This window comes from Helianthus annuus, chromosome 5, assembly GCF_002127325.2.
Source record: "Helianthus annuus cultivar XRQ/B chromosome 5, HanXRQr2.0-SUNRISE, whole genome shotgun sequence".
Taxonomy (NCBI): Eukaryota; Viridiplantae; Streptophyta; class Magnoliopsida; order Asterales; family Asteraceae; genus Helianthus; species Helianthus annuus.
Window position 1 is genome coordinate 176692687 of NC_035437.2, and position 26168 is coordinate 176718854.

General features: G+C 36.8%; 3 protein-coding genes and 1 long non-coding RNA gene across 5 annotated transcripts; 2 read left to right on the forward strand and 2 right to left on the reverse strand.

The window, feature by feature from the left end:
- The first annotated feature begins 209 nt into the window (after nt 1-209).
- Nucleotides 210-1269, forward strand: LOC110942380 (protein PHOSPHATE-INDUCED 1). The gene has a single exon (XM_022184136.2). The coding sequence runs from the start codon at nt 235-237 to the stop codon at nt 1174-1176; it is 942 nt and encodes a 313-aa protein (XP_022039828.1). The 5' UTR covers nt 210-234; the 3' UTR covers nt 1177-1269.
- Nucleotides 1270-7721: 6452 nt separating this feature from the next.
- On the reverse strand, nt 7722-11095 carry LOC110942379. 2 transcript variants are annotated; one of them, XR_002594810.2, is made up of 5 exons: nt 10768-11095; nt 10519-10616; nt 10368-10411; nt 8544-10261; nt 7722-8417 (listed from the first exon to the last, which is right to left on the reverse strand). It is a non-coding gene; the product is annotated as an uncharacterized LOC110942379 (long non-coding RNA). The 2 variants fall into 2 exon arrangements; XR_002594811.2 differs by having other exon boundaries at nt 10368-10416.
- A 933-nt stretch (nt 11096-12028) lies between these two features.
- On the forward strand, nt 12029-17665 carry LOC110942378 (phospho-2-dehydro-3-deoxyheptonate aldolase 1, chloroplastic). Its single transcript, XM_022184134.2, has 5 exons — nt 12029-12777; nt 14745-15022; nt 15799-16075; nt 16667-16912; nt 17250-17665. Exons 1-5 carry the CDS (start codon nt 12226-12228, stop codon nt 17505-17507), a joined length of 1611 nt encoding a protein of 536 aa, XP_022039826.1. The 5' UTR covers nt 12029-12225; the 3' UTR covers nt 17508-17665.
- Nucleotides 17666-20297: 2632 nt separating this feature from the next.
- Nucleotides 20298-24184, reverse strand: LOC110942377 (40S ribosomal protein S6). Its single transcript, XM_022184133.2, has 6 exons — nt 24076-24184; nt 23944-24008; nt 22705-22762; nt 22497-22605; nt 21757-22029; nt 20298-20715 (listed from the first exon to the last, which is right to left on the reverse strand). The coding sequence occupies exons 1-6, from the start codon at nt 24079-24081 to the stop codon at nt 20477-20479; spliced, it is 750 nt and encodes a 249-aa protein (XP_022039825.1). The 5' UTR covers nt 24082-24184; the 3' UTR covers nt 20298-20476.
- Nucleotides 24185-26168: the final 1984 nt, after the last annotated feature.

A 26168-nucleotide genomic window follows, 5' to 3' on the forward strand; every position in this document is an offset into this window, starting at 1 on the left:
CTGAACTTATCCACTTGATTTATAAACCTTACATTTGTTATCATATAACCGATGCTTTTATTTATCTATAACGTGTTTTATTGTTTTTATTAATCATAACGTTGATTCATTTGTAGTTCTTCATTAAATAAATAAGTTATTAGTAAAATAAAAACCCCAACTTCAAAACTATAAATACCACATATTCCAAACAAATTCAACCATCAAATACCATTCAATATTTTCTCAACGAAAATGTCTCTTGCTAGCTTCCTACTACACTTTCTCTTCTTAATCTCCATTTTCAATGTTTCAATTGCCACTAGACGCCTAACGGAGTTAGTTCGTGATCCCACTAATCTGTTGAAATACCATAACGGCCGTCTCCTCACCGGCAATATCTCCGTCAACCTCATTTGGTATGGCAACTTTAAACCGTCACAAAAAGCCATCATCTCTGATTTCATCACCTCCATATCCTCCACATCTCAACCGTCACAAAAACCCTCCGTCGCTACATGGTGGAAAACCACCGAGAATTACCACAGGAAATTAAACCGACCCGGCTCGATATCCATAGGACTTGGTAAACAAGTATCCGACCCGAAATACTCTCTCGGGAAGTCTTTAACGGACGATAATCTCGTTAAACTCGCTTTAAGCGCAAGCATTGATTTGCCAGACACCGTTAACATTGTTTTAACGGCGGCTGACGTGGCAGTTACACGTTTTTGTACCAGCCGATGTGGGACTCACAGCTCCACGTTGTCAAATTCCAAAAATGCCCATTATAAATTTGTTTATATTTGGGTTGGCAACTCGGACACTCAGTGTCCGGGTCAATGCGCCTGGCCGTTTCACCGGCCTATCTACGGACCACAGGGTGCGCCATTGGTCGCACCCAACAAAGATGTGGGTCTAGACGGGATGGTGATTAATTTGGCCAGTTTATTAGCTGGTACAGCTACGAACCCATTTGGGGATGGGTATTATCAGGGGGATGTGAGGGCACCGTTGGAGGCTGCATCCGCGTGTCCTGGGGTGTATGGAAAAGGGGCGTATCCGGGTTACCCGGGGAACTTGTTGGTGGACCCGAAAACGGGTGCAAGTTTTAATGCATATGGTACAAAAGGAAGGAAGTATTTGGTTCCGGCTATGTATGACCCATCTACCTCCAAATGTTCCACTTTGGTGTAACGTGTGAGAAAAATGTCATGTAAAAAAATAAATTGTGGATGGATAAAGTTTTATGAAGAGTTGTGTTAATAAATGATACTTTATTTAAAGAAACTAAACTCTTTTCTCTTTTGTTGTATCTTTCTTTCTACAATCTTTTTGTTTATTAACTTAAATATACTATTTAAATTAAGGTATAAAAATAATGTTTCTCCTATACGTGTGTGGATGAAAGATTGCAAAAAAATTTATCAATATTTTTGACATCTATGAACCAACAAAGATTTAAAACAAAATTCGTACTTACATATTTTCAATTTTTTTACTTTAACATAAAATTTTCGGTTGCAATAAAACTTCCAGAAGATACCCTATTCAGGGGCGCAAGATAGAAGGGGTCGGGGGTATATACGTTTTCAACTTTCGATTACATATTTTCAAATTTTTTCTCTCAGTAGTGTATGGTATGTAGTTTTTGTATAGAAATTTTTAAGTATATACGTTTTCGACCTCACGGTCAGAAATCTCAAGCTTCGCCACTGATCGCATATTGCAATAAATAACCGATATTCAATTTTTTCGGCTTATTCAATTCAAATTTCTGAAACCGAAAATCAGATATATAATTCGGTTCGGTTTTAAATGGTTGCGATTTAATCGACTTAATCCTTTTGATGCATGAATGTATAAATAGATTGAATAAGATAAAGCATGCATGAGTAGGAAGGTTCGTTTGTAGTGATCACTTGTTCCTTTTGGTTCACATTTGACCTTTTATTGTTAGAGATAGAGTTAAAAAAAACGTTGACTTATCGGAAAATGCAATTACAAGGGGAAGATGTTGGCATACAGTCATACAGCCTGTTTCTTGAGTAATGAAATGAGTTGAATGGCCACCATATAACATTGCATAGATTTATCGTGAATAAATAAATGCATGGCACATATACTTTGAATGAGAGACGAAGCTACATGAATTGAATTGTAGAAATCTAGAAAAATGGTTTATTTTAGATATTTTAATAAAAAATATATTTTAAAGTATAAGTATAAATAAAATATTAAATAAATCTGTGATATATTTAAATATCTTTAAATATTTAGGTTTAAATTATTAGAGAACAACTAAGTTATATTTTAAAGGCAAATTAAATTAAATAATCTCAACTGAGTTTATTCCTGACAGTGGTCTCATCCTTTTTCATTTTGTTTGTATAATGGTCCGTCGTTAAAACTAACTTAACGGAGTTAAGTTTTTTTCCGAATTACAAACGGATGTTTTAGGGCTTTTGATCAGAACGAGGATATGAGTAGATTGATGTAAAAGTTACCTCGAAACAGTGATTCAAACGGCTTGATTTTTGTTAATTGGAAGTTTAAGCACTCGAATTGAAGCACCGTTTTCGTCGTTCGGAGCATTGTTTTGAGGTAAGTTTTACATCAATCGACTCGTATCCTCGTTCTGATCAAATACCCGAAATTATCGGTTTGTAAATTGAAAAAAAAAAACTTAACTCTGTTTTGTTTTTTTAATGGCAGACCATTATACAAACAAAGAGTAAAAGTTGATAACATTGTCAGGAATAAACTCAGTTGAGATTATTATTGGCTAAAAACAGCCAGTTCGGATTATTTATGAATCCGCGATTAACAGTGACGAACATGGTTTCCACTTTTTGCTATTTCAAAGTGGAATAACAAAATAAACTATGTAAGTCGCTTAACAAATTAACATACTTTATCAAAATTTGGAAAGACGAACCACTCTACCGGGTTATTGTTCTTGAGCCAATCTATTTATTCCCCAAAACGGGCCAGGTCAAAAATCAAGCACAGAGTCAAGTCTACATCATATCAAGCCCAAAACATCTTGTCCTTAAAAGTCTAAATGTCTAGGCCTAAAGATTAAAGCAGTCTTGGTCCTTGGACCTCTTGGTTTCATAATATAATTTTGGTTTGATTAATTAGGGCAAAACGTTAAGAAAAGCATATTCATTAATTTTAATAGCCTATCATAAAAAGAATTAAAAGGAATTAATTTTTTTGGATAGCTCAACATTATTCCCCCATGATCTGGTATCGCCCGCACGCGGGTTTGATTCCCAGGCCCCCCTAAGGTCCAGCCGCACCAGAATTACCCAATATTGGAACCGGAGTGGTCTCGAACCCGTGACCTCCCGAGCAGGAACCCCACTAAGTGGGTAAACCCTCTCACCTCCGACCAGCTGGGCTGGACATCATTGGCTAAAAGGAATTAATTAACTTTAAGAAACTTGGAAAAAAAAAACCATTTGAAGACTTTATCCAAGATATGATAGCACACGAAAGATCTCCCATTCGTCTATAGGTTTCATAAATTATGGGTATTGTCTCTATAATGTTTGTGGCAATGCCAAGCATTTGGTCATTAGATGGATGTCGGTTAATAATTACGTTAGGTGAGTGTAAACTGACTATTATACTTCTCTATGAACTGATTGTAAAATCATACCCCATACACGGCCCAGTACTCATCGGGTAATTACTATCATGTATTAGGTATACCATTAGTTCGTAAAAGAACTGGGATTTCGAAGTGCTTTTATGTTTCTACCATTCTAACATCACTGAAAATCTCTTCCACCTTAGCTTGTTTCCCGGAAAATCTGGCCGCATTTCTCGCCTTCTAAATGCACCAACACGATATCATCACTATGCCGTGAACCGCTTCCTTTTCTGCCGCCTTTTTACCGCATAAATTATGGAACTCCAACAAGTCTCTAAAAGAGAAAACAATCAAATTTGGGACCCGGCACCAAGAGCTGATTTTTTGCCAAAGAACAGTCGATATCGCACAAGAGGAAAACAAGTGTTCAACTGTCTCATCGGAATAATTGCAGAGAGGGCAGCTGTCACTAGAGACAAAAATTCCTCTCCTAACGAGCGCATCCACCGTCGGGAGACGATTTAGCTCTGCTCTACACAAAAAAAATGTTGCATTTGAACGGGACCCACTTGCTCCAGTGTCAATACATACCGGCTGCTGTAGTCTTTTCTGCTCCAAATCAACTTTCTAACCGACCCCACGCTGAAAATACCGGAACTATCCCCAGACCACTTCCACACGTCCCTGCTGTTTGAGAGCAAAACAGAGCCTAACTCCTGATGCAAGCTCTTCAATACAGAAAATTTTGCAGCAGAACTCGGATCATGACGCCATAACCACAGGCCATCGTCCACCAAACGATCCCTGACCGAGCAATTTTTAACCATATCTAAGCCAAACAGATTTGTTGGGACTTAATTAAGAATACTGTTTCTTGTCCCTTAAAGTTAGTAATAAAAAGCATTTTAATGACTTTTTAGATACTTTTTACTTAGCGTATTTACAAAACTGTTTAAATATTATATGACCTTTTGAATGTGTCACTCTACGTTGTAGTGGCTTTTAATAAAACTTTTAACCGTGATATATGTGATATTTTTAATTAGAGAAGAGTAAACTCAACTCCGAAGTAGGTAACAAGTTATTGTGAAGTGCATTATTTTTTAATTAATATCCAGATGTTGAAAAGTTCCGAAGAAAAAGGACCTGGCAAATAGATGTTAAGAAGTCTTTTTCTTTTGATTAAGTGGTTATTGGTCTTTTAAAATAATAATTTTAGGGGGTGTTTGTTTTTTCTTCAAACATCTTCAAGAGGGCTGATGTCTGCAGGCGCGCAAACGTTACCCTTGAAGACTGTTTGTTTTTTTTTTCTTTAAACAGATCTGAACTCAGCTTTTTTCATCTTAAAAAATAAGCTATGGACCCCTTACTTAAAACATCTTTACACCTCCCTCTTCTCCTCCCTCAAACATTAGCCCCTCCCACCGCCGCTCCTCTTCCTTCTCCGACCTCCCTCCTCTCCTCCGGCGACCCACCTCCTCCTCCGGCGACCTCCCTCTTCTCCTCCGGCGACCTACCTCCTCCGGCGACCTACCCCTTCTCCATCTCCCCCCCTCCTCCGGCGACCTACCTCCTTCTCCGGCGACCTCCCTCCTCCTCCGGTGACCAGCTCCTTCTCCGACCTCCCTCTTCTCCTCCGCTTGATCGAAGCGGAATCTGAATGTTTCGTCATTTTTATGTGCTTCAGACCGGTATCAACTTATAAAAACAAACAGTCTTATATTTTCAGCTTGCAGATCTTCAGACCACATCTTCAGTTGCAGACATAAAAACAGATGAAATCAGTTTGCAGACAATTTATGTCTGCAAAAACAAACAGCACCTTAAAGTAACTAGTTTATCACCTAGCCGCGTTGCGGCGAACTTCTTTTTGTTATTTAGTCTGTGTTTACATGTGTTTTGAAATCACTATGAGCGCGTTGCACACGGAACCACTAACAAAAATAAAAAGAAAATGTAAAAAACAGTAAAAAATAATCGAAAGAAAATCAACCAAAAAAGTTGTAGGTTAATGATGTTGTTCGTATGAAATCCGTGGTCAGAGATGAGCAAATAATACTGGGTACCGGTACCGAATTTCCCGAACCGAAGGATCCTAAGTACCATTTCGGTGCCAACTTTTGGCATTCTTGGTACCGGTTCGCTACCGATTTTTACCTTCATATACCGGTAACGTAACCGGAATTTTTTGTGTCGGTTGCCACCGAGCTCATCCCTACCCACCGTTGTTGTTTGTACGTCACCCGTGATCAGGGATGAGCAAATGGTACCGTGTAGCAGTACCCAATTTCCCGAACTAAAAGATTTTCAAACTCAATCCAATACCGACTTTTTGCGTTTCCTGTATCAGGCTGGTGCCGATTTTTACATTTTTGTACCGATAATGAACCGGACCATACCGGTATTTTCGACACCAGTATTGGTTGACACCAAGCTTATCCAACTTAGAAAGTAAAGAAAATAGTAATTATTATTTTTATATTAAAATAATAAAAGTATTAAAAAAAAGATATTATTAAAATATATTAAAAACAGTATTCATTTCATTTGCTTTATTAATATATAGTAATAGTAATATATAGTAATAATAGTAATTGTATGGACGACTTGTTTGGAATATAAAAAAGCACACAGTTATTTACTGATTTTAATCTAATAACTCTAACTAAACGGATACATAAGGCTATGTGTACTGATTAATGTTCCTCGGCTTACGACACCCACCTTGGAGCCACGTCGTCCAAAACCCCATCTCCCCTTCACGCCCCACCCTTAGGCGTTACCAAGCTAGCACCCAACCTTCTTTACGCTCCTCCATGCCCCACGACCATGGTGACACGCCACAGAAACGCCTCACCACCTGCAAAAATGATGTCATGTCGGAGATGATGTGACCCTGAGCGTGGATATGACAAATACCTGTTAAATCTGGGTACGAGGTCAAAGATGAATACACACGAGATTTACAAGCTACTTCTAATAATTTTTGTTAATTAATAAAACTACAAGACTCAAGGAATATGAATACTAAAAACCATCTAATTATACTCGGACTCCTATTGTTACTCATACTTATCTCTAAACAATTAGACACTAATCAAATCTAATACTAAGATAATTCAAATAATAATTAAATACATTTAATTATTATTTTACTCGTTTAGTCCTTTGACTTTAGATCTTCTCTAGACCACCCCTTTGAGATCAAATGAACATCCTTGTTGATGTTCTAATTTTACCAATTACACTCTCATCACATTTGATGATATTTTAGTATAACTGGATTGAAATCATCATATATGAAGATATGGTGGTTTTTGTAACCATCTAATATAAGAAAACCGAATATACAATTTGCTTTAGGATATGTAAAACAGTAAAAGATTAGGCCGCCTATTTTGGTGGATTTAATTAAACCAGATATTTGGTTTTTTTTTTTTTTAAATCTTACAACAAATACAAAAAATGCATAATTATATAAAGAAAATAGAACCCAAGCGGAAGTAGGTAAGGCAATTGAGTCTTGACACAAACCAAAAGAGCAATTGACTTGACAAGCATTATTGTCATTGCCACCACATAATATAGTTTTTTCTTTTAGTAATTTACCAGATTATCCCTCCACCTAACCCTCCACTCTATTTTGGTTCTTGCACACCAACATAACCATAATTTGTTTAATCAATATATATTACTTTGTTATATTATGTTTGAAAAATATTATATTTCCTTTGGCAGCATGTTAAGTTTTCTAATTTGTTTAATCAATATTTTTTTTCCACTTAGATGTATATGTCTACCTACTCATTGATGGGGTTTTGAGATAAACCTAACACATTGAAGCTTAAACTTTCAAAACTAAATTGAAGCTTAAACTTTCAAAACTAAATAAAACAAAAGGTTAGAAAATATATTTTAAAGCACTTATATTTAAATTTAATACCTTATACATACACAACTATCAAAACATATAAATCTAATAATCCCATGATAGTTCTCTTATATACCAACTAGGTTAGATCCCGCGTGTACACGCGGTTTAACAAATAAAAATACTATAAACCTTTACATTATAATTTAATGGAAATAAGATATTAATCTTATTAACGGAAATGTAGAATAAAGTAATACACAATGATAATTAAAAAAACACACAAATAGTTCAAATATCTCTAAATATTCCATTGTACACAACATTGGAGCATACTATTACACTAATAACATAAGTTTGTAGTTATGTAACTGAATAAATTTATGATTGTATACGTAAAATGGTAAATAAGATTACAAATGATCTACTTCATCATTTCCACGTCCGCAACGATAAGAGTTGAAGTGACTGCGGTCAATAATACAAGGGGCGGTGTACACTAAGTACCTGATCTCATGCCCATCCTTTTTGTGACTTCTTTATGTATTTGTTTCAAGACTTTGCAAACATCAGTTCTTTCTCTTTTCCTTAGCGTTTTCTACCCACCATTGCGATTGCTGATTTAATATCTATATCCGTCCCTTTTGGTCTCTAATAAATTTTCGGTGTACCTTTATATCCGACAGTTACGAACCGAAGTTCAGTATCAACGTGTACATTAATAAATTTTCGGTTTCAACTTGAGAACCACTCGAGATGACATTGCTGCTGATTCTAAAAGAAGCAACGGGAACAGATATAAATTGAATGTTACTCTCTAAGATCAGGACCAACCGGGATAAGGGACATAGATGTTGGTTAAACCAATGATCACAATGACTGGTAAAAATTGCAAAGGAAAAGAGTTGAAAAGATATGTTTTGCAAAGCCCAGAAACAGATACAGAAAGGAAGTAAGAGGGGTCACCTGTAACTCAAAATATTTAAAAATCAGCTAGTAACCATGCACAAAGTTCCTAAAACACCTAAAAATAAAAAAGTAGGCTATCCTAATAATACATGAAATCCAAATATATATGAAGCTGTTGATTACCCTGGAGGTCTCTTTGAATAGATGTGATTGGTCCGGCCTTTTTCAGAAATTTTCTTATGAGCTTCTTCAGGCGAGGGGAGAATGTGTTCACGGCATTTGAATGGTGCTTTTGGTTCAGGAAGAGGCAAAGTGTGTGTCGAGGAGACAGGGCGGGAAGGGACGCCATTATGGTGGTTGTTCATAGAGCTGGTACCGTGGCGACGGCGATTATTAGTATTGTTATTGTCGTTATCATGTTCAAAAGAAGATGAAAGTGCGCTATACAAACAATCCATTGCAATTCACGACCAAACATGCAGACTCACTAATGCTAAAAGGTTTTTGACCTAGACGTACTAAACGCCTTTTCTTTTCAAGTGGGGATGGTTCATTTGGTAGACAGAAAAAGTGTAAGTTAGTAGTAGAGTTAGAGAGAATGGAGGTGTCGTAAAAGGTGGTGAATGAACGGAGGGATTGTGAATAGTGGCAAGTGGTGGTTTGAAGATATCCGTTATTCTTCCTAATATGTTTTGGCTTCCTTACTCGTCTCCGTGTAGGACTGAGGGGGAACTCGCTAAATATCCACCAGTGACCGCTTAAACCATTCTCTACACAAAGTTTTCCTATGGCCCTTCACCTATCGATTACCAACTTATTATACCTTTACCAAAAGAACGATGGTGGATTTTTCTCACTAAAAGTCCTATAATTTATAGTGTAGTGTCCTAGAGAGCAACTGAATACCATACGCCAAATAATTATCATCATTGTGTGCGGGTTCCAAGCACTTTAAATAAACTGAAAACCCAAAGAAAATTCCTTGAATTTGTTCAAAGACATTTGACTCTCTTTATGGTATAAAAGAAACTTGTTGCACTTAAAAATCTAATGTAAAGAATGGCTTAAACAAAATTCAATAGCAGGATACCATTTGTGTGAAACTAACCCTATTAAAGAAGGGCTTAAACGATGACTGTGATATCTCAATTTGCATGTTATTTTCATAGGTATATACAACATATTTGTGTAAGGGCATATAAAGGTCTAACAGTGATTGTGGACCCAAAACCAAACATGAAACTATATCGTAAATTAGGGGTTTATTACATGAACAAATGCATACAAATTACATATACTTTGAAGGAGATAAATAGAATCGATTAGTGAGAAAACACAATTTACACATACCAATAAAAGCTTATTGAATTGTTTATAATATTACAATGATTAAAGTAAAAAATTGAAGATGTGAATAACAATCTTTATATCAGAAAACACAACACGAATATTAACGATTTTGAATGACTATGCTTACACATTCAACCTACAATAGCATCGCAAAAACAAAATAACAGATCAGAACTTACCAAAACATGTAGATTAATCTCCCACAAAACTTATTTCCATTATCAAATTGCAACGGAAGAACGCGGCGCATATACAGGTAGAATCGCCAATAGGGTGTTTGGGAGAGGGAAATGGGGGTGTGTCGGTGATGTGGTAGACGCGGTGGAGAAGATTGGTGGGGGGGGGTGAAGAAGATTAGGTTTAGGATAATACGAAGTTTTTGTTTTGAATGAGATACGGGTCATGGATCACCACATGACCCGATTTACATAACCCCGGTTATTTTAGGCGGGAATATACCACATATAGCACCTTATAAAGTGCCATGTGTCTCCATTTAGTTTACTTTTAGTAATGAAGCTCCATTCTTCAAGACATTTGAATGTGCAAACCTGCAAGCTTAATGATCTTGCGATTCATTCTCTTACAAAAAAAAATAAGACAATGTCTTGGACACTAATACAAATTAAGCAAGATAAAGAGAAAAGAAACAGACACCTTTAATTTGAGAATGCATAAGACTCCTGCTCAGTGGATAAAATCTGCACTATATCAAGATATCAGAGATCAAATATCAATTAATTAGCTAATCAGAAACTAAAATATTTGAAGTGATACTGTATTAGAGAATTAATGTAAAAATCAAGACCTAATTCCAAAACAAATTCTGTACATGCATCATCATCAACAAAAGAATTTGAATTGTATCCGTGTTGACTAACCAGATTTGTAAACACTCCAATATTCCTACAAAACATCACCCGATAATTATGAAACTCCATCAAATGTATATCATCTTCAATCATTAAGAACATCACATAGAGAAAAATCCCTATGTGGGTTTCCTATGAGCTATAACAGATTTAGGTTATAAATATAGAGAATTTTGAAATCATACCAGGAACGCACTTGCTCGTCTTCGTCTTCGAAGTGACAGAAACTTTAGGAACAGACTTATAACAATGAACAATCACTAATCACTGATTGTAAAAGGCTAGTTGAGAAGAATCCAAGATCTGAAGAGTTGAGTTGTAGGGTTTACAAATTGACAAATAGTTTGCAGAATTCATAGTGATAAAGTTGTTTGAGATCTTGTCGAGAAAACAAATGGGGCAGAATTGCGATGTAAAATTAGGGTTTCAACTACAATTGCAAATGGGTTATAATAGATTAGGTTCCACAACATTCTTGATGGATCGGTTTAGGCCCGCTTTACATTCGGGCCATATATTGTTTGAGCGGCAAAAAATTGTGTGAAAGTGAATATTGTGAGGACACGTGTCCCCAATTCGTTTTCTTTTATTATATGTATAGATATATACCACAATTATATACCAATATATACAACAATTATAAAGAAATATGTATTAATTAATATAGTTTAGAAACAAACATTGCCTATGTTTAATAGCTTTTCACTCTTTTGTTTAATCATCATATACAAGGTATCTATTTCTATTGTCCGAGGATTAATAATATCTTAATAAACAATACAAAAACAGATTTTTAAATATACGCGTACATATTCTATTCACAAAATTTATTTTGAACGATAAATTTGGATCGCTGACAGACCACTGGAGTATATTGTACCACCAGTAAAACCACCTAATCATATCTATCTCTACTAGGCTACAATGTCTATGCACAATTCAGAAGTAAACCCAAAAAATTCTATTCACAAATTTATATAATAGAAAACAACATTTAACACTATATCGCCGAAATTATTATTCATAAGGACTAAAAGTTATAAATCATGAAATGATGTATCAGGTGTGACTCCAATCGTTACAACCCATTCGTGGGAAAAAAACGGTTCTGGAAATCATAAGGGTCTTCGCCTTAGTAGAGATAAAAATTATCCGCGAGATTCGAACCTGGGTCATTACTAGTCTACCGACTCCTGGTGGTTGCCAATACGAATACGCTAAAATAGAGACGGGCATACTACCAGTACCAATACTAAAAATACTGATACCGAAAAATGGAAAAATTGAATACCGATACTGAAAATAATCGGTATGGTATGGTACCATACCGAAACAATACTAGTAATAGTCCCGAAAAGTGAGAAAAATGAGTATTAATACCAGTACTGAGAGTAATCAATTCCTATCCACCGATGCCAAATGCTCATTCCCACGCTAAGCATACCTACCAACAAAAGGATACAAATTGGAAAAATAGTTTTACATAAAGAAAATTATTTTAAATTCTTTTTCTTTTTCCCACCAAACCCTATTTCCACCCACCAACAACCATCGCCGCCACCACCCTCAACCTCCTTATATAACCTCTCACTTCTTCAGGCTACAACAAAAATTCAATTTTGATCACAAACTTATTTACCAAAATGGCCCTCTCCTCCACCAACTCTCTCCTCCCCGCCAAATCCTTCAAAATTCAATCTTTACCACCACCCCTCAAATCTTTTCCGGCCACCACCACCGCCCCCACCACCACAAGATCAATCAAACCCATCTTAGCCGTCCATTCACCCGACCCATCAAAACCCCCAACTGAAAAATCCTCAAAACCACCTTCTCCGGCCACCGCCGCCACCGCTGCAACCGCCACTCCAAAAGTGGCCCCCACAACTAAATGGAGCGTTGACAGTTGGAAGACCAAAAAGGCACTTCAATTGCCGGAATACCCGGATCAAGCTGAGCTTGATTCGGTGCTCCAAACCCTTGATTCGTTTCCTCCGATTGTGTTTGCTGGTGAAGCAAGACATTTAGAGGAGAGGCTTGCTGAGGCGGCTATGGGGAATGCTTTTCTTTTGCAGGGTGGTGATTGTGCTGAGAGTTTTAAGGAGTTTAATGCGAATAATATTAGGGATACTTTTAGGGTGATTCTTCAGATGGGTGCTGTGTTGATGTTCGGTGGTCAAATGCCTGTCATCAAGGTGAGATCTTTGTTTACTATTACACATGTTTTTGTGATTTTTCTTGGTAGTTTATTCAGTTTGATGATTATTATGATAAAATTAAGTGGTTTGTATCATAAAAAAACATTAAGTGGGTTATAAAGTTGGGATCTTTATGGGTGTATTAGGTAATTACATGCAGTGGTTGAAGATTTGGTCTCAATTTGAATGATTTTGAGTTTACCCTTTATAGTTTTCTTGGTAATATGTTCGGTTCGTTGTAAAACAAGGTTTCGAAGTCCGAGTACTCCCCGAGTAGTCGCTACCTATGCAGTTAATATCGGTGATATATCGGTTATATCGGTCATCTCGGTCCCTTAGTAAAATATCGGTGTCAAATATCGGTCAAAATATCGGTACCGATATTATCGGCGATATTGACCGATATATCACCGATATAACCGATATATCACCGATATTTGACCGATATAAGCGATATATCACTGATATATAACTGAATTATTGTTGTTAAATTGTTATATATATAAATTCTGCATTATATTAAAATTACCGATATCCCACCGATATCTCACCGAGATAACCTAAATTTCAAATATCGGTCCTTGACCGATATCCGATATTTTACCGCATTAACTGCATAGGTCGCTACAATGTAGGCTGTCGAGGCGACTTTCTCTAACTCCGCCTAATTACTCGGAATCGATCAAACGTGGTCAAACTCGGCCAAAATCGGGTCTAATAGGTCAATTCGGGCGAGTTCGACTTAAAAAATAATAAAACATAATTTATATGACTATCATATTAAATAATGAATATCATTTTCACGTATTTTGTTAAAAATATTAGTAAAATTATGTTTTTAGACATATATTTAATTTCCGAAAACTAATTTCTTTATAATTTAACATGTCCGAGTACTCCCCGAGTACTCTCCGCCTATGCCGAGTACTCTCAACTCTCCGGTCGACCGACTAGGGAGCCCCTAGCGACTTTTGCAACCATGGTTCGGTTTGATGAAAATTAAATCTTGAACATAAAGGGATTATAAAGTTAGAATCTTTATGGGTGTTTTAGTTTATGTCATGGAGTGATTGAAGATCTTGTTTAAATTTGAATGATTTTGAGCATACCCTTTATAGTTCTCTTGGCGATTCATTCCGTTTATGATAATTGAATCATAAAGAGCATAAAGGGATTGTAAAGTTAGAATCTTTATGTATGGTAGTAAGTGAATTGTGGTTTTTAACATAGTTATTAAAGGCGCTAAGCGCACTCAAGGCGCTAAGCGCACTCAAGGCGCATAGGCCTCGCCTGGGGCCTAGGCGCAAAGGGCAAAAAAGCGAGGGCCTGAGAAAAATTAAGCGCTTAATGAAAAAAAGTTAAAAATATATTATGTATTAGCAAAAGAATACTATTCTTCAAATCAAATAAACAAATTCTATTATATAAAACTATATATCATCTATTTAGAACCAAAAGTTCTAAAAACATTAGTGTATTAGTGTAGAAAAATAGTTTTCCTTAGATAAAAGTAGAAATCTAGTTAGAATCTTGTCGGAATTTAGAGAATTTGGCCGGAATCTAGGAATCTCGCCGGAATGTGCGCCTGAGCCATCACCTGGAGACTTAAAGCGCAATTTCCTCGACTTAAAGCGCAACTGCCTCGCCTCGCCTGAAAAACGGGCCTAGACGCTAGAGGCGATGGCTTTTAATAACTATGGTTTTTAAAGCTATGTTTGATTGTTTAAAATTTAAATTTGGATTTACCCTTTATACTTTTGTTGGTAATTCATTCGGTTTATGATAATTGGATTAGAAAGAACATAAAGGGATCGTAAAGTTAAATCTTTATGTATGGTAGTAAGTTATTTATGGTTTATTAAAGCTAATAGATTTCGATGGGTATGATAGACGATTACATGAAGCGGTTTAGGTTCTTGTTTGAATTTGAATTGATTTTGGATTATTTGATTCGATGAAAACAGGTAGGAAGAATGGCCGGTCAATTTGCCAAGCCTCGATCGGATCCTTTTGAGGAGAAAAACGGTGTGAAATTACCAAGTTACAGAGGCGATAACGTAAACGGTGATGCGTTTGATCTGAAATCGAGAACACCGGACCCACAAAGATTGATTAGGGCATACTGCCAATCTGCAGCCACTCTTAATCTTTTGAGGGCTTTTGCCACCGGTGGTTATGCCGCTATGCAAAGGGTTACTCAATGGAATCTTGATTTCACCGAGCATAGTGAAGCCGGTGACAGGTATGTTGTTTTGTTACGTGATTTCACGCATACGGGTCTTTGCAAGATTTGAAATTGATGAAGGGTATTACAGGGATTTTAAGAATTAATATATTATATTCGGATTATTCTACTTATGTAAAATAAGCAGTTTGGAGTTGCTTATTCTAAATTAGTTGTATTCCAAAGGCGATAAGTTGATAAGCACTTTAATAAGCGATCCAAACACCGCCTTAAAAGTTCTTAAAATACTTCTATTAACAACGGAAATTGGAGTTAGTTATTTTATTTGCAAGAAGGGTAGAATAGACATTTAAGATCTTGAGTAAATTACGTTTTTGGCCCCTGTGGTTATATCACTTTTACTATATTAGCCCAAAATAACAATTTTTAACATATCTGCCCCCATAGTCTCTATAACTAACCATTTTGGCCCTAAGTGTAGGGATCATGGGGGCCAAAATGGTTAGTTATAGAGACCATTGGGGCCAAAATGGTTAGACTTAGGGGCCAAAATGGTTAGTTATATAGACCATGGGGGCAGATATGTTAAAAATTCTTATTTTGGGCTAATATAGTAAAAGTGATATAACCACAGGGGTCAAAAACGTAATTTACTCTAAGATCTTTTATTGAATCTTGGAGTCCAATATATGAAATTGATGAAGGGTATAATAGACAATTTAGTGATGGGGTGACCGCAACCGCCAACCTCTTTACGGTTTTTGGTTCTCGGTTATTTGCGTGATTCGAGTATATTAATAAATAATAATGAGACTTTTGGTTTGGTGATATAGGTATCAAGAGCTAGCTAGCCGAGTTGACGAGGCACTTGGGTTCATGTCCGCTATTGGGCTTACAACGGACCACCCTATTATGACCACCACGGATTTTTGGACATCACATGAATGCTTACACTTGCCATATGAACAATCTCTTACTAGATTGGATTCAACTTCAAGCTTATATTATGATTGTTCGGCCCATTTCCTATGGGCCGGGGAGAGAACTCGCCAACTTGATGGTGCACACGTTGAGTTCCTTAGAGGAATTGCAAACCCTCTCGGAATTAAGGTAAACTTTAACTTGATTCATCTTTCTTAGTATCTTACACCCTGAAAAGTAAGGGGTGCTAAACGGGGTTGTGTTCGCGGGTTGGCGAGTTTAACCCAAACCCGAAAAATTTAGACGAACCCGAACATGAATCGAACCCGAAAATCGTGTCATGCATATGAACCCGAACACTACTCGGATATTTGCGGGCTGACCCGAACTCGACCTGTTCAACCCAATTTTTTATTTTTTATTTTTTCGCAAATTAGTATATTAATACAATGACATTTAAATTATATAATCTTATATCAATCTCTTTTAAATTAAAATTATGGCTTAAAATACACACCAAATCAAATTTATGACATAAAACATATTGTAAAAAAATGTAATATAATAATAAATAGGGTAAACGGGTCAACCCGCCAACCTGACCGGGCTGACCCGAACCCTACCCATTTAGCCAAACGGGTTTGCGGTTTCAACCTGAAACTGATCCGAACCCGTTTAGACTAAGCCCAAACCTGCAATTTTCGTGTTAGGTTCATGTCGTGCTTTCTGGTCGTGTCAGAAATTCACACACAGAGCTAAATTTCTTTTTTGGCCTTGTAGGTGAGTGACAAGATGGACCCGAATGAGTTGGTTAAGCTCATTGATATTTTGAACCCTCAAAACAAGCCGGGGAGGATTACGATTATCACAAGAATGGGAGCCGAAAACATGAGAGTCAAACTTCCACATCTTATTAGAGCCGTTAGAAGGGCGGGTCAAATTGTCACATGGGTTAGCGATCCTATGCATGGCAACACCATCAAGGCTCCGTCTGGACTCAAAACTCGCCCGTTTGATGCTATTAGGGTAACTTACTTTTCTTATTACTCGTGTCAACTTTCTTTAGTTAGTTAAGAAAAATGAGTAAATTGCCAAAATTGCCCCTAAGGTTTGAGCATATTTGCCCTTTTCATCCAAAACGACTTTTTTGTGCATTGCAGTTTTTCACCTTTGGTTTTTTTGCTACTTTCATCCTTGAGGTTGACAATTTATTGCGACTTTCATCCCTCGAAAAATGGCCATGAGGGACGAAAGTCGTCGCAAAAGTTGCCAAACATCAAGGACGAAAATAACATTCAACTCTAAGAAAAATCATTGTCTTTAGATTTTCATTTATGTGAAATCTAACGACTTGTTATAACAGGCGGAAGTGAGGGCGTTCTTTGATGTGCACGAGCAAGAAGGAAGTCACCCGGGAGGAGTTCATCTTGAAATGACGGGTCAAAACGTGACTGAATGCATTGGTGGTTCGAGAACCGTGACCTTTGATGACCTTGGCTCGCGTTACCACACCCATTGTGACCCGCGGCTCAATGCATCCCAGTCTTTAGAGCTCGCCTTCATCATAGCCGAACGGCTCAGAAAGAGAAGAATGGGAGCTAAACAATCTTTGTCCTCTTGAAGTGCTTCTGGTTCGTTTATGTTATCTTTAAGGTTTTGCTTGTTTTGAGTTGGTTTTCAAAAAGGAATTATGATCTTGTAATGTATGTGTATACTTGTGATGAGATAATAACATTTAAAGTCACATATGCATCAATAATATAAAGATATTGGGGTTTAGTTACAGTTCTTTTTTTTTTCTTGAACGGCAAATTTGGATCACTGAGGGACCATTTGAGTATAATCGTGCCACCAGCGGAACCATCCGATCATATCCACCTCCACTAGGCATAATGCCTATACACCAATTCATGAGGAAACCCAATAAATATGGAAAAAACCCCCTTGTGAGAATCGAACCCAGGACCTATTGATCCCAAAGTCATATCCCACCCCTAAAATGCCACTAGGCTATAAAGCCATGGGCAATTTAGTTACATAATGTAACTTAGTATAATCTCACTTATAACGTAGTTATTAGTAGGGTACGGATATAAATTAAAATGCAAGCGTTTTATCTTGTTTATACATACATGATATGATACCTATATAAACCGGTGTTTATTTTAGAGAAAACTGGGAAAAATAATGTATGTGGATTTCAATATGTTGTTTAGTATTAAAAATATGGATGTTTAAATGTGTATATGTTACATTTCTACTATGTGTTATACAATTCTACTAGAAAAAATATTTGAACTAAAAGAAAATAAAAAGTTGGAAAACTTTTCCAAACACATTAGGGGTATTTTTGTAATAAAACATATCCACTAAAGAATTTTGTTCCAAAGCATTAATAGTGAGTGTGACAAGTGCAATTCTTTCTTTCTTGTCAACTACTCAAATCTTTAATTTTTTAGTCAAAATCAAATTTATAATAATAATAATAATAATAATAATAATAATAATAATAATAATAATAATAGTAATAATAAAATTAAATAATCTTGTATTTCACTGACTAATCAATCTTTACCTATTTATAATTTAGTTTAAAACGCTTTGGTTCTAGTAAATAAAAACTTATAGAGAACAACTTAAATGATATTATATTTTGATTATGCAATTCTAAAAAATATACATATTTTTATAATGTATTTGAGCCTGACCAGTGACGAAGCTTGAGATTCCCGACCGTGAGGTCGAAAACGTATATACCAAAAAAATTCTATAAAGCGGGGGGTCGAAAACGTATATACCCAAAAATTTCTATACAAAAACTACATACTCTCCACTACTGAGCGAAAAGTTCGGAGAGTCGGCCGCCCGCTCTCGCCCCCACTATCCTTCGCCCATGAGCCTGACCCGACCCGAACCTAAAAACAAAAATATAGATAACCGTCTCTTAAAAATTTCCTAACCCGTATAAAATATCTTTATAGGTCCAACCACAGTGGCTTTATGTCGGTTTGAAGGAACATACATGGCATGTGAATTGTGAAAGCTAACATGTCTCTTGGCAATACATGATGGACCCATATGGGATGACAAAATGGATCTCTTTTCAAGATCCCTTGTTCTAAATTTAGATACCCATGTTTATTTACTTTTCTATTCTTATATATAATTGTTAGGTAACAATCATTTTTTTATTATTTTTATGGTTTGATTAGGTATGGAGTAATTTTGAAGTTAAGTTCAAATTATTAAATAATATAATATTAAACTGTTAATATACAATAAAAATAAATAAGACAATAAGGGTGGGTTTAATGAACCAGCAAATAGTGATTTGTCATTCAATCCACAGTGTGGTGCTTTTCACTCGCTCATTCCACGTTGGCACACGTCGAACTTCCTTTGTTCATTCAGCCACATTGTTGCACTTGTCTGGTTTGTTGAAAGCCGCACCCCCGAACTTCAAATGCCACATTGTGGCACTTGTTCGGTTTGTTGACCCCCCCCCCCCCACAAGACTTCAAACGGGCGAGTCTTGGTGGGTCAGCTAGAGGTCTCAATTAAGAGCAATCTCTTTATCTCTTAAAATAGAGTACGATTTGCGCTTTATCTCAACTCACTTTATGAGTGAGACATTAACATTGTTGGTTCGTTTGTTTTGTAACCTTGTGAATAAACCATCTTAAAAACAACACTACTCGTAACCAATGTTGTAGTAATCGCTAGTTGGGTGGTGGGGTAGGGACAAGTGATTAATCGGAATTAATTGGGTTAATTGTGATTAATCGGCGTCTAGTTGGGATTTTTACAACCATACTAGTAACTCCAAATTTCAAAACATCATCATACTACTCAGTAAATCCCACCAATAGCAAAAACTAATGTAAAGTCTGAAAAGGATAAGATATAGACAGGCTTACTTCTACCCCGTAGGAATAGAGAGACTACTTCCAGTAAGACCCCCTGGCTCGATAGTAGTTTTGCATCAAGACTTTGACATAAGGAACATAACACTCAACAATTAAGGACGATTAGTGCATGTACTCCCTTGTGTTTCTGTTATCAACGCCACAACATGATGCATGATTAACCATCCCCTTTTTAACGATATTTTCACGAAAATAGTAAAATAACGTTAAGATTAGTGCACTTTCGAAGTTGCCCTGCAACGCAGTTGGCAATCTTCATCCCAATGAGGGCTTTGGCCCGGGCTCAAACCCAGGTTCGAGTATGAAGCACACCGGTGCCCAACGTCGACTGGGTAATTTCACCGCCAGGCAGCGATCCGGTAAGCTAGCTTAGGAGGGGGGATCCCCTCCGCGATCAGGTACCGTGCATCTACCCTTTTTTTTATTAGTGCACTTTCACTTTTGCCCCGAGCGCCCACACAAATTTCAAAACATCAAAGAAACAATTTGACTCCAAAATCACATAGGAAGATGAACAACAAACATGTGCCAAACACCATGCAACAAAATCATATCAATAACTAACACACTCAATAATCCAAGTTACCAAAGAAAGCAACCAGCACAAAAAACATAAGAAAACCATATTCAAATCATTGTGAAATTACCCTGAAAACTTGTTAACTTATGCTGCAATAGAAGGTTTCGAAGCAGCAGAAAGTCTCGACCTTTTCTTTGCTAAGCTTTCGCTCCGCCTTTCTCTCTGTTCCTTCAATCTCGTAGCAAGAAGTTTCTGATACTCTGCAGCCTCGGATTTCGCCTTCGCAATTCTTTTCTTTTTATCCGCAATTCTCGCCCTCTTTCTTTGTAATGTCAATGGAGTTACCAATCTTTGAATTTTCGGTGCTTTGCTAACTTCCTTCCCTGTTGAGAAAAAAAACGCAAAATTAACAATCTATCACTCGTTTTACCCATAACTTGGCTATGTGGCACTAAATAATGTCTACGGCTGTAAACGAATCGAACGTTCAACGAATGGTTTGGCGGGAAGTTCGTTTATGTTCATTCGTTTAATAAATGAACAAACACGAACAAGAAATATCATTCGATAGGTAAAACAAACAAACATGAACAAAGGCTTCATTCATTTATGTTCATTTGGGTTCGTTCACTTAAAGGTTCTTTTAAGTTATATTTTTATTTTATTAGATTTAGTTTTTAAAAAAAATGGAAACCATAGTTAGTTAGTTACACGATACACCTCCGCCAACATCTCTCATTTGATCATTTCAATTTAGTTTGTGTTAAAGCTTGACAGACTTCTTAATTTTTGTGTTAATTATGTATATTTTTGGTGGATTGTTCGTGATCTTTTTGACAAAAAAAAATGCAAATTATATTTTCGAGTAAATTACTTTTTGAGTCCCTGTGTTTTAGTGGTTTTAACCACTTGAGTCCAAAATCAAAAAGTTTAACGCCCTGAGTCCCTAGCCATTTATTTTATAACGTTTTGAGTCCAATTTTGTTCATTTTATAACGATTTGAGTCCAAAATATTGGACTCAAAAAGTTAAAATTTGGACTCAAAAGGACTCAAATGGTTAATGAAAATGCTTATAGGGACTCAGGTCGTTAAACTTTTTGCTTTTGGACTCAACTAGTTAAAACCACTAAAACACAGGGACTCAAAAAGTAATTTACCCTATATTTTTAAATATAAACATATAACGTCCATTTGTGTTCATGAACATTTGTTTGTGTTCCCATGCATTCGTCTACGTTCGGTAAGTGTTCATGATCATGTTCATTCCTTGTCTTGTTCGTGTTCATTTGGTTCGTTTACAGCCAATGTCACATTAGCGGCCACAGCTCGTAACTCGTAAGAGAAAAAAAATTGTGAACTAAATTTATACACCTAACCAAAGGATATAACATAAGCATTTTATAAGGATACAGGAAAACTTACCGGCTTTGTTTGTGAAAGTTCTTCGGTATGTATTAACATACTTTCTAACATCATCTTCTTTAGAAAGATTGAAAAGTTTTCGGATTTTTGATGCCCTTTTCGGACCTCTCATTCTCGGCTTTTCAACATCGGTCAAACCCGGTAGATCGTTTTCACCCTTTTTCACAATCACCAAGTTCAAAACCGAAAGATCTTGACTCACGATACAACCACGAACCGACTTCCTCCTCCGTTCCCCGTTCCTTCTTCCATACCCACGGAAACAAGGTGTTCCTGTAATTTAAATTTAAAACTCGAATAAATTCAAAAAACTTAAAAATCAGAAAGAGTAAAAAACACGGATGGTCCCTATAGTTTTCCAAAATTTTGGATTCGGTCCCTAGCTTTTCAAAAGTACATGGATGGTCCCTGTGGTTTGCACTTTCTAACACATTTAGTCCCCAGCCAACAAATCTAAAGGTGGTTTGCACTTTCTAACACATTTAGTCCTCAGTCAACAAATCTGAAGGTTTTAACATGTCCAAATTAGGGACTAAATACGTTACACAATGCAAACCACAAGGACCATCCATGTACTTTTGGAAAAAAAAAACAATGTGTTACGAAGTGCAAACCACAGGGACCATCTGTACACTTTTGGAAAGCTAGGGACCAAATCCAAAATTTTAATAAACCACATGGACCAATGGACCATCCGCGTACTTTACTCTAAAAGTAAGTAGTGAAACGAAATTACAAACCTCTCACAAGAAGAAGGCGAACACGCCCTGGTGTTAAGACTCCCTGTTTCATCGGGAATCCTTGTTTGTCACATCCTCCCATGATTTTGAAGACGTAACCTTTGAACTCCTAAACAATATTAAAACGATGAAACTTAGTAATCGATTAGAAAACTATAACAGAATTTCATCATGCTTGGAATAGAGACATATAGTTAACGGTTTTTACCTCTCCAAGAGCATCTCCGCTAACTTCTTGTGAAATCCTTTTGTCGTAAAACGCCCGGCTAAAAAATATTAACAAAACAGATTTAGATAACTCGTTAATAACAAACACTCTTAAATTTGTTAATGTTTAATGTACCAAACTTCACACACTCGCGTCAATGCTTCGACACACAAAATCAACTTTAGCATAATGTTACCATCATGATGTAGATCGACACAAACCGTAAAGAAACAACATAATTTATGAACAAATAAAACTCTTTGTACCATGTACAAGTTTCATGAGCAATATAACTGGATAAAATAGAAATCTATACCCCAATTACTGATATTTGTATAGGGTAAAGTTTTTGTACAAATAATCTTAACATACTAAACATACAAATTGAAGGAAAACTCAAAAAGACAAGGTGGCATTTTTGTAATTATCAATAATTATCAAAGTTACTCTACAAATATACCTAAAAAAAAACCTAACCCCTCCCCCCCCCCAAAAAAAAAAAAACCTAAACCCCCCACCCCTCCACCCCCAAAAACCTAAAAAAAACCTAACCCCCCTCCCCCCAACCCACACCCCCAAAAACCTAAAAAAAGTAACCCCCCCCCCCCCCAAAAAAAAAAAAAAACCTAAACCCACCCCCCCCAACCCACACCCCCCCCCCCACCCAAGCTAAAATGCTAAAAACTAAACCCCCAAAAAACCTAAAAAAACACACAAATAATTTTATTTTATTTTTTTTAACATTTTTTATTAAAAAAGCGCTAAATTTTTTTTTGTGTTTTTTTAGGTATTTTTGGTTGAGTTCACACTTGTATAGTAACTTTGATAGTTGGTGGTAATTACAATGCCACCTTGTCTTTTTGAGTTTTCCTTCAATTTGTATGTTTAGTATGTTAAAGATTATTTGTATTTGATCTTTTGCCTATTTGTATAATCATTTTCATACTATTTAGCATGATTCTGACTATTTAGGGATCAAACTCATCTAATGTAGAATTTTAAGATTAAAAAAAAAAAAAAACTGATACCCTATACTTGAAAACAATCACTTTGAAGGCCTAAAAATAATATTAATTTCTTAAGACACTAAAAAAGCCATATGCCAGCATCTAAAAACTGTATGAATCTACAAAACCCTAAATTTCAAAATATAATGCAATAAAGTTGGTAAAAGAAAAAAGAAAATTCTTTGAATGTAAGATGCAAATGCATGAAAATATAGGTTAAATGAGGCTTTACAGTTTTTGATCATCGTCAATCTCCAGCTTCTTCTGGCAGCCAGTGGTGGGATTAGCAATATTGAACTGCAAACATGTAAATTAATGATGAGAATCATATGTCATGTTGAAAAGATTTTAGTTATGTAGATACCTTCATCTTCACTCGACTGACTGGCGGCGAAGAGAGAGAACTAGGGTTTTCTGCTTATACCAGTTTAAAAGGGTTGTGATGATACATATATTTATGTATATATAGGTCCTTGTTTTAGTATTCTACTTACAATTAGACCCCTTTACTTCATAATTATTTTCGATCCTAACGCCTCTTTTACGTAACCTTACATAGTATAACAAATACGCGAATAGTTTGTTTATATTCGTTTGTTTAATTAATGAACGAAAACAAACAAGAAATTTTGTTCGTTTAACGTACGAACATGAAGAGAGGTTGCGTTATTTTATTTTATGGTGTATGTTGACGATATTATTTTAACAAGCAATAATCAAGTTTTTATTTGTTGACGATATTATTTCGTATAGAAATATTTGGGTATATACATTTTTGACCCCGGTTTTATAGAAATTTTTAGTATATATGTTTTTGACCCCCGGTCGGAAAGCTCAAGCTTCGCCACAGATTGACAAGCTCTTAAACGCTTACTCCGTTACCTCAAAGGCACGGTCTATCACGGGTTATTCTTGAACAAACGATCTCCCTTAGAACTTACTGCCTTATCAGACTCCGACTGGGGAGGCGTTTCTACCGCGGGTCGCTCAACAACAGCCTACATATTATACCTTGGTGCTAATATCATCTCTTGGAAATCTGGCCGCCAAAAATCGGTCTCCCGGTCATCTACTGAAGCGGAGTACAAAGCTCTTGCAAACGCGGCTTCCGAGTTAGCGTGGGTTGAAAATCTACTTTAAGAACCTGGTCTTTCCATGCAGGCTTTACCTCGGCTCTATTGCGATAACACCGGTGCAACCTACTTGTGTGCAAATCCGGTTTATCACTCGCGTATGAAACATGTGGCTTTGGACTATCATTTTGTTCGTGAAAAAGTTGCAGCTAGAACACTATGAGTTCATCACATCAACTCAACTGATCAGTTAGCGGATGCTCTTACGAAACCGTTACTCCGAGCTCCATTTCTAAAATTACGGTCCAAGATTGGAGTTTCCGATGGATCCTCTATCTTGCGGGGGCGTATTAAGGCAAATACATAAAAACAATATTATACGTAATATTGCCACCAACCAATGGTTTCAAAACTCAAATTAATTAGAATGTTCTAGAGGTCAAAGTTGTTATTTGCTTCAGCATTTCACAATACTTATATTGGTGATACTGTCAAGAACGAAATCGCAATCGTTGCCTAGGTGCTCAGATAAATGCGGGAATATCACAATTCCATATCCATTCGGGATAGAAGAGGACTGCTACCTGGACCACATACTCCGAGAATGTGGTGGGGATGTTTTAGACTCCGATTACAGGAGTGCGTTGGACCTTTTGCATAGTTCTCTTCCCGACCTTGATATTGGCGGTTTCTACATTAAAGACACCGCCCCTCCAAAATCCCAGAAAATTCTGGCGAATGCCTTATATGGCGAAATTGTCAAGAGGTTTGAAGAGAAGTTTGTTTTATCCCCTCGACAAAGAGCTGTGTTTGAATGTCTACGTGCCCCACATGCTCAGGATTTTCTGTCTGTCGCACCTATTGAAGGCTTGGGGCAACACATGTCGGCTGTGGAATACCGTGCAATCCTTAGATACCGACTGATGATTCCTTTGTTCCCAGTTGACGAGCCATGTCCGGTATGCCGCAAAGTGTGTTTGGATTCTTTCGGCGAGCACGCGATCCACTGTAAAGAGCTACCGGGGTTTAAATATCGGCATGATTGGGTGAGAGATGTGTTATGTGATGTTCTTAAGCGGGCCGGGATCTCTGCCAAAAAGGAGGCTCCAGTTAATTTCCTGACTGACCCCTTAGAGGGGAGGTCAACTTTACGCCCGGCGGACATCCTTGTGTTTGGATGGGAAGGGGGGAAACACGCTTGTGTAGATTTAACTGGAGTCTCCCCCCTTGTCGGGCTCAAGGACAAGGGCTTTGTCGTAGGGCAAGCGGTACTCAAGGCAGAGACGAGCAAAGTGGCAAAACATGAGAAAGTCTGCCTGGAGAATCAACATGTGTTTGTCCCGTTTGCGTTTGATACTTTTGGTGGTCTCGCTCCTAACGCTGT